Source organism: Pteronotus mesoamericanus, unplaced genomic scaffold (assembly GCF_021234165.1).
Source record: "Pteronotus mesoamericanus isolate MK-2021 breed Mesoamerican mustached bat unplaced genomic scaffold, CSHL_Meso_final contig_27, whole genome shotgun sequence".
NCBI lineage: Eukaryota > Metazoa > Chordata > Mammalia > Chiroptera > Mormoopidae > Pteronotus > Pteronotus mesoamericanus.
The window spans coordinates 25379418-25394693 of record NW_026555115.1 but is presented as its reverse complement, the minus strand read 5'-3'; the positions used below and the strand labels follow the sequence as shown (position 1 = coordinate 25394693).

The 15276-nt window shown below is 36.4% G+C and overlaps 1 protein-coding gene across 1 annotated transcript in view; it reads left to right on the top strand.

Annotated features, from left to right (window-relative positions):
- Nucleotides 1-15276, top strand: part of SLC49A4 (solute carrier family 49 member 4) — a 75689-nt gene that overhangs the window by 28220 nt on the left and 32193 nt on the right. Inside the window, exons 4-5 of the mRNA XM_054575210.1 lie at nucleotides 1408-1537; nucleotides 12750-12858. Coding sequence (XP_054431185.1) covers nucleotides 1408-1537; nucleotides 12750-12858 — 239 coding nt within the window. The remainder of the gene's footprint in view (nucleotides 1-1407; nucleotides 1538-12749; nucleotides 12859-15276) is intronic.

Sequence of the window (15276 nt, the reverse complement as noted above, 5' to 3'; positions counted from 1 at the left end):
CATGGCTCCAACATGGATGAACCTTGAAAACATGCCAAGTGAAAGGAGCCAGTCACAGAAGACCACATATTATATGATTCCATTTATAAGAAATGTCTGTAATACTCAAATCCATAGATTCTTAAAGTAGATGAAAGGTAACCTCGGGCTGGGAGATTTGAACAGGGAATGGATAGAGTTTCTTTTGGGGATGAGGCAAAAGTTCTAAAATTAATTGGGTGATAATTGCACAATTGTGAATATACTAAAAACCACTGAATTGTGAACTTTAAATGTGCGAATTGTATGTTATATGAATTATATCTCAAGCTGTTTACAAAAATGCCAGTAGGAAGATGGGCAAAGACTATGAACAAGGCAACCACAGAAGAAATACAAAGGGCCAGTAGGCATATGGAAGATGCTCATTCATTGTTACTAACATAAAAGAACTGTAAGTGAAAACAATTCATTAACTTTTGTTGCTTCTCAGATTGACAAAGAAAAAAGACATTGTCTGTGGTTAAATGTCTTATAGGACATTGTGCCTTTTTAGCCCGAGTATTAGAGTTATCCTGCTGAAAGGTCCTTTGGAAATCACTTAATCCAATCCCTTTATTGGCCCCGAAAGAGTAAGTGATTCACTTAAGTTCCAAAGCTAATTGATAGCATAGGCATGTCTATACTACAAGACTTTCTGACTTTCGTACTAAATTAGGCACAGTTAACAAAAAGTGGGACTTCAAGGAGCCAGAACTCTGGAGGGAATAATTGGAGTACCTAGGAACATTCCTTTCTCTGATGCTGCCAAACTAAGATTGTTGGGATATTCATTTTAGTTCTGATTGTTTAATATTCTGCATTAGCTAGTCTTGTGTTAATAAGTTTTGTTCTCTGTCCCTTGGTTTCTTATTTTGTATGCTTTCCTGTTCTGTTCAAATTTCCCATAATAATCTGTAAATTAAGCCTGTCTACATCAGAATATCCTGAGGTTTATCAAACAGACCTTCTCCTGTCCTGTTCTTACCAATTTTCTCATGTTCTTTATTTATGTTTACTAGACAATCATTATAGATCTGTTGCAAAATCTCACAGTTGAGTACCATTGGTTTTTAATGTGTTTTCTCCATAGAGTAACATTTGTTCACTGCCTCGATCTTTTTGTCTATGCAGTGTACGATAATACCACCGTACTTCATGCTTGTAGTGTGACTTTCTACCAATGACCTGCCGAAATTTATATCTTTATATATTATCTTTATCACAAGACTGAGCTGTTTGTGGTTAGGTACTGTTTTGTTTATCTTCATATGCCTAGTGCTTAGTTGATGATCAATAAATATTTGTTAGTTAAATAATACTTGAAATATTGAACTTTTTATGTTGTCTGGTTAACATTTTCCTTCCCCCTCCCCCCTCCCCCCCCAGAATTTGGAGTTGTCTGCTTGCTGTTTTCTGCAACTCTAGTTTATTTCCCACCCCGGCCTCCTCTTCCTCCCAGTGTGGCTGCAGCCAGCCAGCGGCTGAGTTATCGGCGGAGCTTTTGCAGATTGTTAAGGTAAATATACCTAGAATCACTGAGTGGTTTTGACTAGCACCTTCAAAATAATTCCACATTTATTTAAGATAATTTAAAATAGTAATTTTTCAGCAACCTATTAATCAGATTGTAAATAATTGATGAAAAGCTGATTAAATACTTTAAAGGGACTTCCTATCAGAAATCTATCTTAAAAAATTACCCAAAATGAAAACCTGTATAGTTTTTGCCTTCTCTACATAGCACCTATATTATTATTTACTTACTATTTTAAAAATCAAATGTTTTATGAGGAACCATATCACATAATAGTACCTGTGAAATCATGGGTTTTATGTGTTTACTGTATTTTTCCTAGTATGTAAATCCTTTTTATTCATTCTATATTTCTTAATACATATTAAAATAAACAAATGCTAGGCGCTTAAGCCAAAGTGAATAAAAGAAATAATGTCTATATACCTCCAGTAGGATCATACTTTATTTTATTGGTATAATTTAAATGTAGTTAGATTAAATTCTGCCTTAAAAGGCTCAAATGCTGCAGTGCTGAAATCAGTTCTTTACTTTTATAGACCATCACCCGTGATTATGGTTTGCGGTTGAGCCGTTACAGCTTATCTTTTGAATTTTTCCCCCAGTTAGATGTGATAACTCTTGAGAGATTCATCACATCTCTAGATGTTACTCTGGAAATTTAGAGTAACTTGTCTAGTAGAATTAAAATTTGAGCCACATCATAGATAATTTAAAATTTTCTAGTAACTTCATTAAATATCTTGTTCTCCAGAATTTAGACACATCAGACTGTTCTTTAGAGTGGAGGAATGTGATTGTATAACAAAACTGACTTATAGGTTCAGAGTTTCAGTTTCAGGTAAAAACAGGTAAAAATGAATTTAAGTAGCATATTTTATTTGGCCTGTTATATCTAAAATATTATTTTAAAATGTAATCCGTATTCAAAATTATTATGAGATATTTTACATTCTTTTATTCATACAGAATCTTTGGGATCTGGTGTGTATTTTACACTTACAGCTTATCTCAATTTAGATGCTAAATTTTGATTAGAAATACTTGGTCTGCACTTAAATTTTATTAAATTAACAAGTGAGCAGTGTCTCCCACATTGCATTATTTTATCTAAAATTAAAAATAAGAGCCCTGGCTAGGTAGTTCAGTTGGTTGGAGTGTCGTCCCAATACGTCAAGGTTGCAGGTTTGATCTCTGGTCAGGGCACATACAAGAAGCAACCAATGAATCCATAAAAAAATGAAAAAACAAATCATTTCTCTTCCTCTTTCTCTTGCTCTCTTCCTTTCTCTCTTTCTCTCTCTTCCTGTCTCTCTCTTTCTCGTCCCCATTCCCCTCTCTCTAAAAATCAATAGATTTTTTAAAAAGTTAAAAGTACCTGCAATTTTTCCAGCTTAAAATCAACACATCTCTGATATTGTTTGGAAGGTCTTATATTCTACGGACAATTGTTTGGGCCTTAATTGAAGATCTTTTTCTTCACTTCTCTGGAAACTTCTTATAAAATTCACTGTGTATTTGTCAAACATGTCTCTTTAATATTACCCCCTTATCTTAAAATTTTTTTACACAACAGGCATTATTGCTCTGCTGCAGCAAATTGCAATTGCCATTCATTGTGAAATTTGCAGCATATTTTCTTCCAATCTCTTATTCTTTTCTCCATCAAATATTCAAATAAGAAAATTACAATGTTATGTCATGTGTAAAAAAATATTTAGAACTGAGGTAGTTCACTGACACCAAGATGATCAGTGCCAGGTTATAGTACAAGAAGCAGCACATACTACAACATGCACACAGCATTATCTTACCCAGTGCAGCAGTTAAAGTGAATTGTAGTTCTAGCAAAAAAAAATAAAGTTGTGTTTAAAATTAAAAACTAATTCTTCATGTGCACTAGCCACATTCCAAGTTTTGAATAGCCACACTTGGCTAGTGGCTACCATGTTAGCATAGCTATGTAACATTATTCTTCAAACTTTGATTCACAACCAACTAAAGTAGGTTGACCACCTTTTTTTTTTTTTTTTTTTTTAAGTAGAATGGAATAAAATAGAATAGAAAACATTGTATCACTTGTAGTAATGATACATATCTTTTGTGAGAATTTTGTTTCAGTGTATATGTGTAGGTCACAAAGTAAAAATATATTTCTTACTCTGGAGTACTGTGAACAGTTTTCGAAAACCAGGTCTCTATAGCACCTAGTATATTTCTTTCCACCTAATAGGCAAAGAAAAAATATTAAATTGAATTATTGTCAGTGGCACACATTTGTATGATGACAGTTAAATTGATAGTTTTTTTTTAATGCTATTTATGCTTTTTATTATGTCAAGCCAGAGATTGAGGCTAATGGATAAGGCTAGAGAGGTAGGTTAGGGTCATCTTAAGCTATACTAATAATTTTCGACTATTCTGTGGGAAATGAGGGGTCATTGAAGGACGCATTTTAAGTTAAGGAGTTATATAAGAGAGTATTCTGATAAGTAAAAACAACTTAAAATTATCTCTCTGACCACCCTCTGTTTGCTTCTAATTACTCTAGAGTCAAGATCTTTATTCTCTGTTTAAACGTGAAAGAGTAAGATCTTTCTTCTCTATTTAAAAAACAAAACAAAACACCAAACCCTTTTTGCTAATGCCTAACATTCCTTTGTCTCTTCCCATAGTCATCTGTTCACTTGCAGGATTGCTTGCTTGTACTTTTGGGCTTGCCAGAGTTCTTAGAGCCTGCCATGCTCTATTCCCTAGCCTACCAATGTAATTTTTTCTTGTCCTTCAAAGAAGCCCTGATTACTTCATTACTTCCTGGGTTAATTGGAATAATTGCCTTTCTAGACTCTGATTACATTATCTGGGGGAAAATAATCAATGGTTATGTGCCGAAGTTTCCACCACAATTATTTATTTACTCTTCATATTATTCCCATTTCTTCATGTGCATTTAACCTGTGTAACCTAAAGTAAACATCCTCTCCCTTTATGTATTGGTTTAAATTATATTTTATCGATTGCGCTATTACAGTTGTCACAATTTTTTTTCCACTTTGCCCCCCTCCACCCAGCACCCGACATTCCCTCAGGCGATCCCCACACCTCTGGTCACATCCTTGGGTCATGAGTGTAAGTTCTTTGGCTACTCCATTTCAGTACTGTACTTTAGATCCCCCTGGCTATTCTCTAACTACCAATTTGTATTTCTTAATCACCTCACCTCTTCACCCATTCTCCTACACCCCACCTCCCATCTGGCAACCATCAAAAAGTTCTCCACATCCATGAGTCTGTCTCTTTTCTTCTTGTTTGCTTAGTTTGTTATTTAGATTCAATTGTTGATAGATATGTATTTATTGCCATTTTATTGTTCATTTTATTATTTTGACCTTCTACTTTTTCTTGAGTAAGTCTCTTTAACATTTCATATAGTAATGGTTTGGTGATGATGAACTCCCTTGTTTTCTTGTCTGGGAACCTCTTTATCTGCCCTTCGATTCTAAATGATATCTTTACTAGGTAGAGCAATCTTGGCTGTAGGTCCCTGTTTTTCATGACTTTGAATATTTCTTGCCAATCCCTTCTAACCTGCAAAGTTTCTTTTGAGAAATCAGCTGACAGTCTTATGGGAATTCCCCTGTAGATAATGAACTGCTTTTCTCTTGCTGATTTTAAGATTCTCTCTTTATCTTTAACCTTTCGCATTTTAATTATGATGTGTCTTGGAGTTCTTGGAGTGGGCCTCTTTGGATCCATCTTGTTTGGGGCTCTCTGTGCTTCCTGCACTTGCATGTCTATTTCCTTCACCAAATTAGGGAAGTTTTCTTTCATTATTATTTCAAATAGAATTCCAGTTTCTTGCTCTTCCTCTTCTGTTTCTGCCACCCCTATGATGCAAATGTTAGACTACTTGAAGTAGTCCCAGAGGCTGCTTACACTGTTCTTGTTTTTTTGTATTGTCTTTTTGTCTTCTTGTTCTGATTGGTTGTTTTTTTCTTCTGTAAGTTCCAAGTCATTGATTTGATTCTCAGTTTCATCCATTCTACTGTTGTTTCCTTATAAATTATTCTTTATTTCAATTAGTGTGTCCTTTGTTTCTGACTGGATCTTTTGTTATGCTGTTGAGGTCCTCACTCAGTTCCTTGAGTCCTCTTAACCAGTGTTTTGAACTCTGCATCTGATAGATTGCTTATCTCCATTGCTTTGAGCTCTTTTTTGGAGTTTTGATCTGTTCTTTCATTTGGGCCATGTTTCTTTGTCTGCTCATTTTGGCAGCCTCCCAGTGTTTGTTTCTATGTATTAGGTAGAGCTGCTTTGATGCCCTGTTTTGGTAGAATGGCCTAATATAGTAGGTGTCTTATAGGGTCCAGTGGCACAACCTCCCCGTCACCAAGCTGAGTACTCAAGGCGCACCTTTTGTGTGGGCTGAGTACACCCTTCTCTTGTAGTTGAGCCTTGATTCCTGTTGGCAGGTCAATGAGAGGGATTTACCCAGGCCAGTCAGCTGCAAGGACTGGCTGTGACCACTGACCACCAATATCCATCCTCTGTGAAGGATCAGCTGTTCAGGGGCAGGGTGGTGATACTCTGATGAAGTCTGTAGCTGTCCACTGGGTGCTCTCTGGGATTTCCCAGGTGTTGCAGACTATGGTCAGCCTCCACCTGAGTTTTGCCCTGGGCAACCCTGCCTGAGCTAGAAGCAATCTGAGATGGCTGCTACTTGTGCTGGGTTTGGAGATTCCCAGGTGAGCCAAACTGTGAATCTAGGCTTGTTGCCTCTATTGGCGAGCCTGGGACCACTTAGCAAGAGGTACAGGGGCTGGGTGCTCACTGAGGCTGGCATTGCTTATTTGATAGGATTTAGGGAGTAGTGAAGCATGAGCCAAGACCAGCCATTCATGTGGAAAAGCAGCTTGGGTGGGCCCCTAAATTGGTTGGGTCGTAGTCTCAGGAGATCTCCAGAGCAGGGCAAACAGTGTTAGCTAGGTTGATGGAGTTTCAGATATGACACTAACCTGCCGGCTCTGGCTGCGTAGGGGGAAAGTTCAGAAAAGGAACAGTGGCCTCTGCCCCCTGTTCTTTCTGGGAGAAAAGTATCTTCCAGCTGTCACCCTGATGCCAGACACTTTAGTTCTTCCCCATATGCAGCTGGTACCTTTCAAGCTGCTACCGTAGGGCTGGAGCTTAAGAGGGGATGAGTTTGAGTGTGGGTTCTTTAAGAGGAACTGCTTGGGTACCCTGCAGCTTCTTCCACCAACTCATTCCCCACTAGTTTTTGCAGCCAGAAGTTATGGGGGCTTGTCTTCCTGGCACTGGAACCCTGGGCTGGGAGGGGCACTGAGACCCTTTGCTCCCAAGATATCCCTCCCAAATTTTTATCTACCACATGTGGATGTGAGACTAAACTGTTTCATATCTCCCCATCTCTGCCTCTCTTACCAGTCTGGATGGATGTGGTTTCTTTAATTCTGTATTGTCAGACTTCCATTCAACTCAATTTCTGATGGTCCTGAGTGATGGTCGTTCTACGGTTTAATTGCAATTTTGATGTGGTTATGCAAGGAGGCGAGCCCTGTTTACCTACGCCTTCATCTTGACCTGAAGTCAATATATTGGTTTAATATTTGATGATGGTAGATGTTGTTTTTGCCTGCAAATTTCAAAGGTGGAGAATTGAGTTGAACATGTTCCTTACTTCAGGACACATGAACACATTTATTTGTTCATTCTTTATTTATATTTCTCACTCTCGTTCCTGTTCCCTTCTCCTCCCCAGGCCATCTCTCAAATGCATTTAATGTGTGTCTGTCTGTGTGCTTTTGCAATGTGTATGTTTTGTATGCATCTATGTTTAATTTATCTAAATGATAGCACATTATGTATCTCATTCTTTTTGACTCTTTTCACTAAACACTGTGGTTTTTTATAACTTTTCATTTTGGAAATGGTAGAATATACAAAGGTAGAATAGTATACTCTCCATATCCCCATAACCCAATATCAATAATTGCCTATTTATAGCTAATATTGTTTAATCTGTACTCTGCCTACTTCCCCCATCCTGTATCATGAAGCAAATCCCAGATAACAAATCATTTCATCCATAAATATTTCAATATGTGTAATATATGTTAAAAAGATAGGGACTCTTTACCATAAATATACTGCCATTGTCACAACTAAAAACTTTTTAACAGTAGTTTGCTAGTATCATATCAGTGTTTAAATTTTCATTTGTCTCATAAATGTCATAAATTTTTTTTAAGATTGTTTGAATTGGGCCCAAATTAGGTTCACGCAATGTAGTTGGCTCAAATTTATCATCATTTATAGGTTCCCTTTCCATCTCTCTCTTTTTCCCTGGTAATTTATTTGTTGAGGAGCCAACCCTTGTCTCCAAGGCCTCGATTTTGTTGATTGCCTATTGGTAGTGTAGTTTGCCATGTTTCTCTGCCCTTTGTATTACCTATAAATTGTTAGCTAGAGCTATGATCTAACTCAGATTTTTGCTTTTGCTTTGGTTTTGGTTTTACAATACTACTTCATAAGTGATGCTTGCTTCCTTCTTCCATCAGGAGGCATATGGTATCTGGATAAATCATTTTGTGATATTAGCACCCTGTTTTCAAGACTGAATACAACTAGTTCTCTGTACTCCATGGTATGAAATCATCACATTTTATCAACCCCACTGCACCTGTGTACCCAGATTGCCTCCAATTCATTTTCACCACAATACTACTGCAGTGAATTCCTCATATGCATCACAGTAGACCTGAGAATTTCTTTGGAAAATAGACCCCACAACAGAATTGCTGCATCATAGATATGTTACACTTAGCTTGCCAAGTATTGCTAGATTGTTCTACAAAATCCCTGTGCTTATCAGCAGTGCCTTTCCCCTGTATGCCCAACAAACTTGGTATTATCCATCTTTCTAATTTTTGCTGGTCTAATAGGTATAAACTAATATATCTTTTATTTAATTTGCATTTCCTGGTTATTAATAAGTTTGATACTCTTATATAGTTGTTTGCTTTTTAGATTTCATCTATTATAAATACCTCTTAGTTTCTGCCCATTTATTAATAGTGGTTGCTATCATTTTCTTAATGATTTACATATTCTATGTATAAATTCCTTGTTGATTTAAAATTTTAATGTTCAAATATTTATTCCCATTCTGCCTACTAATTTTGCCAATGAATTCCTTAGTTATCAACTTTCTTGTTTTACCTTTCTCTTTTACGTTTTCAACCTGCCCAGAATCCACCTCAGTCTATGGTGTTAACTAGTGATACAGGGTGTGTTGGGGTTTTTTCCTCCATAAAATGAACTAGCACCATTTGCTAAAGAATTCCTAGCCCTTTCATTTGTGGTGCCAACTTTAGTGTATATTGAGTTTCTGTGTCTATGTTCCTCCATCGTTCTCTTTGTTCTTGAGCCAATCCCATACTTTTTTTATTATTTTGGTTATGTACGGTAGTTTGTCCTAATATCTGATAGAGCAAAGGCCTTCTTTTACATATTTTTTTAAGGACATGTTTGCTTTCCAAGGACTTTTATTCTTCCATATAAACTCTAAGACATAGTTCTTGAGTTTCTAAAAGATGCAACTGAAATTTTAACTGTGATTGTGTTGAATTTGTAGACTTATTTTGGGGTAAATTGACAGCATGGACTGCCTCTTCATCGATTTCATTTTCTATTCTCTTAATTAGATTCAAACTTGCTTCTGCTGCTGCTCCCCTTCCCAGGTCTTGGGCCTTTCTGGATTATTCTTAGATATTTTATAGTTTAAAAATTTGTTAATAGGTATTTTGAATGGTATCTACTTTTAATTATATTTTAAAAGTTAAACTTTTTTTTGTGAGATAATTACAGGTTCACAAGCAGAGAGGAATCATGAACTCTTTCCCTAGTTTCACCCAGTGGTAACACCTTATGAAACAATAGTACAATATCACTACCAGGATATTGGCATTGATACATTGAAGATACAGAACATTTTTATCATCACAAGGATCACTTGTGTTGCCCTTTTATAGTCACACCCACTTCCCTCCCACTCTATTCCTTAACCCTTGGCAAACCTAATCTGTTCTCATTACTATAATGTCACTTCAAAAATGTTATATAACTGGAATCACATAGTACAAAAATATTGGGGTTGGCTTTTTCACTTAGTATAACTCCCTGGAGAATCATTCAGGTTTTGTGGATCAATTTTTATTTCTTTTTATTGTTGAGTAGTACTCCATTGTATTTATGTACATAGTTTATTTAACTGTTGGTAGACATCTGAGTTGTTTCTATTTTTCTTGGCTATTACAAGTAAAGCTGCTATAAATATTTGTATACAGGCTTTTGTGCAAACATAAGTTTCATTTCTCTGGGATAAATGCCCAGGAGTAAAATTGCTGAATAGTATGGTAATTATGTATTTCATTTTTTAAAAATGCCATTTTCCAGAGTGGCTGAGGGGGGTACTGCGTCCAGCACAGAGTCCCCCTGCGTCTCCGCGGATGGAGGAGAATAAAATAAGTCGTTCCAGACACTCTCGGTTTGCCAGGAAAAGGGGGTGGCGATTCCCTGCAGTAGAGAATGCCTTGAGCCCTTCTCTTGAAGTGGCTTTTATTGAGAATGATATGTGCAGGGGTATACAGCATGGATGCAAAGCTTATCAATCAATGTCAAAAAGCTATGGTTACAGAAAACAGATAGAGAGCATAGATAACAATTGAAGGAACACAGAGGTTTGCCTCAGGTCAGGGTCTGGTAGATAGGGTGGCACCCATTCACCCATTTGGTCCTGAAACCTGAGAAATGGATCACATTCTATGCTCAACCCCAAACATCAGTACTCATTAACTCCAGGGCATTCTTAGCAAAGTTAGTTTCATAGGATTTAATGCATTCCTTTTTCCAGGCCTAATTTTCCCCGGGAACCACCTGATCCAATTTAGGGCTGTACCTGCCTTTAGTATTGTTTCAAGCCTGAGCCAGGCAAGTGGAGCAGAGCAGCCAAGAGATGAGACTTCTTTCAGATAGAATGAGGACTCCAAGCCATGACAAAGCTGAGGGATGAGGGTCTTTTGCCCCTTCTCTGTGTCCCCCAAGTCCTTACCTGATGGTCCCTGTGCGACTGTGCCTGTCTTAGGTTGCCCCTGCCACCAAGGGGTCTTACCCGTCGTTGACTAACCAGCTATCCTCAGGGTCCAAGCAGGGTGATGTGAGGGAGGCAGGGGCAGTGTCCCTGCCAGGGGGACAGGTTTTGTCTCCTCAGTGGCCTATTTTCCCAAGGCCTCCTTGCTCAGCTCCAGCCTTGGGACTGTCTTGCCTGTCAGCAAGGCTACAGTCCCTGAAACCAGGCGGGATGGTTCCCAACAAGGGACTATACCATTTTTCATTACCATGAGCAATATATAAGTCTTCCAGTTTCTGTGCATCCTCACTAGACATTGATGTTATCACTATGTTTTTATTTTAACAATTTTGATAGGTACATAGTGGTACCATTTCTGTAGGGGGTAATTTGCATTCTGTATTAAAGTTACAAATATATACATACTCTGTGATATGGCAGTTGCACTTGTTTGAAATTGATTCTCCACTTGCACTAGTATACATGTGAAACGACTCTAACAGCAAAGAAATAAAATTATATGCTATATATAAAAACATGTAAACTATAGATTATATAAAACATATAAAATTTATGTTTATATCTCAGTAGGGGCCTGGTTAATTAAATTATGATATACTGACATAATGGATTGCTATGCAATTATAAGGAAGAATGAGGAAGCTCTGTATATATTGACTGTACAGGAGATTTAAGACTTAAAGTTGAAAAAGGAAAGTTCAGCAAATGGTTGTAATATGCTATCATTTATGTAAAAGATTGAGGGAAATATACATATATTTTTGTATTGGCTTGTGTATTCTGAAATATTTCTAGGAAGTTATCCAAGAAAGTGATAACTTAATTGTGGGAAGAGGGAAGTAAGGGTTAGAGAGAGACAATTTCCTCATATTTATATACCTGTTAGTTTTTGAGCCTTTTGAATTGTATTGCCTATTAAATAATTATAAAACAAAAACAATAGTAAAACAAATGATAATAATAAAGCAAAAAACTGTACTCTGAAAATGGTAAAACTAATGAATCATATATTTGTTTTTTTATTTTCTTTTTTTTAAATTTTATTTTAATTTATTTTTTCAAATACATTTGTCTCTGCCTCCCCTCCACCACTTTCCCCTGCCCCCTCCCTTCTCTCCCTCCCTCATTCCTTCCCCACTTTGGCTTTGTCCATGAGTCCTTGCTATATGTTCCTTGACTTGCCCCTTCCCTTCCTTTTCCCCCACCCACCCCTCCCTCCTTCCCTCTTGTCTCTGTTGGTTTCTTTTCCTTTCAGTGTTGCTGGTCTTATTTTCATTGCATCTTTGTTTTGTTTTTTAGGTTCTGCTTATAGGTGAGATCTATGGTATTTGTTTTTCGCACCCTGGCTTATTTCGCTTAGCATAATGCTCTCCAGTTCCATCCATGCTGTCACAAAGTTTCGTAGTTCTTTTTTTCTTTCTACTGCGTAATATTCCATTTTGTAAATGTACCATAATTTTTTGATCCAATCATCTACTGATGGGCATTTAGGTTGCTTCCAACACTTGGCTATTATTGTAAATTGTGCTGCTATGAACAAATATAAAACATATATTTGTTTTTAATTGTTTTTTTCACTACCTTATTTGAGGAGAAACAGTAATTTTTTAACATTGGAATTTTTAATTTTTCAATTATAGTTGTACAATATTAGTTTCAGATGTATAATGTAGTGATTAGACATTTATATAATTTACAAAGTGATCACCGATAAGACTAGTACCCACCTAAACAACAGTAGTTTATCCTTTCAAATAAGAGCTTTTTTAAAAACTGAACCTATGTACTCACTCTATGAAATAATGTTGGTAATTCATCTGTATAATAAACATTGACAATTTTAAACAATATGAACAAAGAAGACTTCTTATAAAAATAAAAAATTTAAAGAACTTTGAATTTATTAAACTGACAAATATTTTTTATTTTTGTCTCCTGTGTTCCAGTTTTCAAATGACTGTTTTCATGAGTAAGAGTTTAAATTCTAGATTTTGATCTGTAATGTTTTCTTTTACTTCTCTCTTACAGCAATTTGAGATTTTTGATGATTGCGTTAGCGTATGCCATACCACTAGGTGTATTTGCTGGCTGGTCTGGAGTTCTGGACTTAATTTTAACACCAGTGCATGTCAGCCAAGTAAGCATTTTATTTCTTTATGTGTTGTGGGTGTTTTAAATGTTCTTGGTTTTAGCTTTAAGGCCTGGGTAAAACATTATTCCATACCATTATTGCAAAAGCAAGGTCCATATGAAATAGTTATAAACAATATTGATTTTCTTCCTGGCTTTTGTTAAGTCACAAATTTCACATGTATATGGATGTTATTAATGATTCTATTATACAGAAAAATAAAGAAAACCTTAGTTTTATTGGCTCCATCCTTTTTCTTTCCTTTATACTTTATAAATATTAAGATCCCATCATCAAATATATGGATACTCCTGCATCTGATTTCTTACTTTCTCTCCAGTCTCAGGATAAAAATATCCATGTCTTTAAAAATAGCCATTTTATCTATATTCTTGATGCCATTCATTCCTTCCTCTTGCCTCCAGATAGCATGATAGGAAGGGACAGAGAGATTGAAAGGGTACCTGGAAGAAATCCAGCACACTGGTCTGATATTTCCGTTGTTTGAATAGAAAACAACTTGTCCATTTTGCTCTTGGTGAGCATTTCAGTTGTTTACAGTTTTCGACTGTCACAAACAGTGCTATGTAACCACATTCTCATGCATGTTTCTTGATGCTCCTCTATACACATTTATGCTGGATACATAGCTAGGAATGGAATTGCTGGTTATAGCGTGTACCTGGTTTGATTGGTGATGCCAAACATCCCCCAAGTAGTAGTATCAGTTTACAGTCCCACCAGTAGTACATGAAATTTCTCATTGTTCCACATCATTACCAGCACTTGATGAAGTTGGTCTTTTTATTTAGACATGCTGATGGCTGTGCAGTTGTACACCATCATAGTGATATCTTTTTAAGTGTTTGTTAGCTATTTGAATATTCTTTTTTGTGACATACCCATTCACATCTTTTGCCCCCTATTGGGCTTCTTTTTCTTACTGATTTGTAAAGAAGAGAGCTGTGCAGAAGGGGGCCCCCAGAAGACTGGGTGGTGTCCTCAGCAAGTGAGAAATGTACTGCACATTTAAAGGGCAAAACTTCCAGAGGTTTAACGGAGAGACTGCTGTAGGTTTGAAAGCAGAACAAATAGTAGGGAGCAAACAATGCTGGGCTCTTGGAGTTCTGGCCCAGCCAGAGTGGAAAAACCTCATGAGCATTTTGGCCTTCTGCTGAGACACCAGAAAGGCCAAACTTCAGAATGTAGTACCATGCTCTAGAAAGAGTAAGGCCTATTCTCCTTAGACCACCATAAACAAAGCCTAAAGCCAAGTCCCAACAGAAATCTGCAGAGGAGACAATTTGGAGATTGAGTCCTACTAAGTGAGAGGGACTTGGGAAACAACTTGGTTTCTACTTCTCTGCCATAATAAAACACAGAATCAAGCCCACACAAGTTCAAGGCGATCATTTAGTAATTGAACTGCCTATTAACATAAAAATTAACCATTTTAAAGAAAATGAAATTATCCAGAATCTTTGTGTTGTCCATGACATATACTATCCAGTTTTTAAAAAATCACTTAAACATAGGACATACAAAGGAACAGAAAAACGTGACCCATATTTTAAAAAACAAAACAAAGTAGTCACTAGAAACTAACTTTGAGATATTCTAAATGTTGGAGTTAGCAGAGATTGTAATGTGCGTGCGTGCGTGCGTGCGTGCGTGCATGTGTTTGTGAGAGAGAGAGAGAGAGAAATCATTGCTCCAAGTTTATAAATGGATTTCCCCTTTTACCTTGTAGAACTGCATTGTCCTGTACAGTAGCCACTAACAACATATGGCTATTTAATTGAAATTTAAATCAGTTGAAATAAAAATTAAAAATTCACTTCTTCAATGGCACTAGGTACTTTTCAAGCCACTTGTGATTTGTGGCTACCGTATTGATTGGTGCAGATATATTTCATTTCCATCTTCACAGAAAGTTCTATTAGATAGTGCTGTTGTAGTTTTATTGTTAATCCTGTCATATTTAAACCTAGAATTGGATTTTGTGCTTGTTATAAGGTAGGAGTTAATTTTCTCCCAATATAAATACCCATTAACCTAATAGCAGTTTTTGTAAAGATCATACTTTCCCCATTGCTCTCTAGTGTTATCTTTGTCACTATGAAGAGTCCTCATATGCATGAATGTGTTTCTAACCCATTTTTGCTCTCTCTTTGTGCTAGTACCAAATTGTCTTAAGTTTTCGAATGTTGAAAGTTTTGGTATCTAGTAGAATAATATTCCTTTTTTTTTTGAATTTTGATGAAATTTTTAAAAAAATTTGTAAGTCAATTTGAGAATTAACTTCTTTATCGTACCATGTCTTCCAAACCATGATCGTTATATTTCTCTTAATTTGCTTAGTCCCTAATGTCTTCAGATGATGCTTTGTGATTTTCTGCAAAGATCCATCTATATATTTGTTAG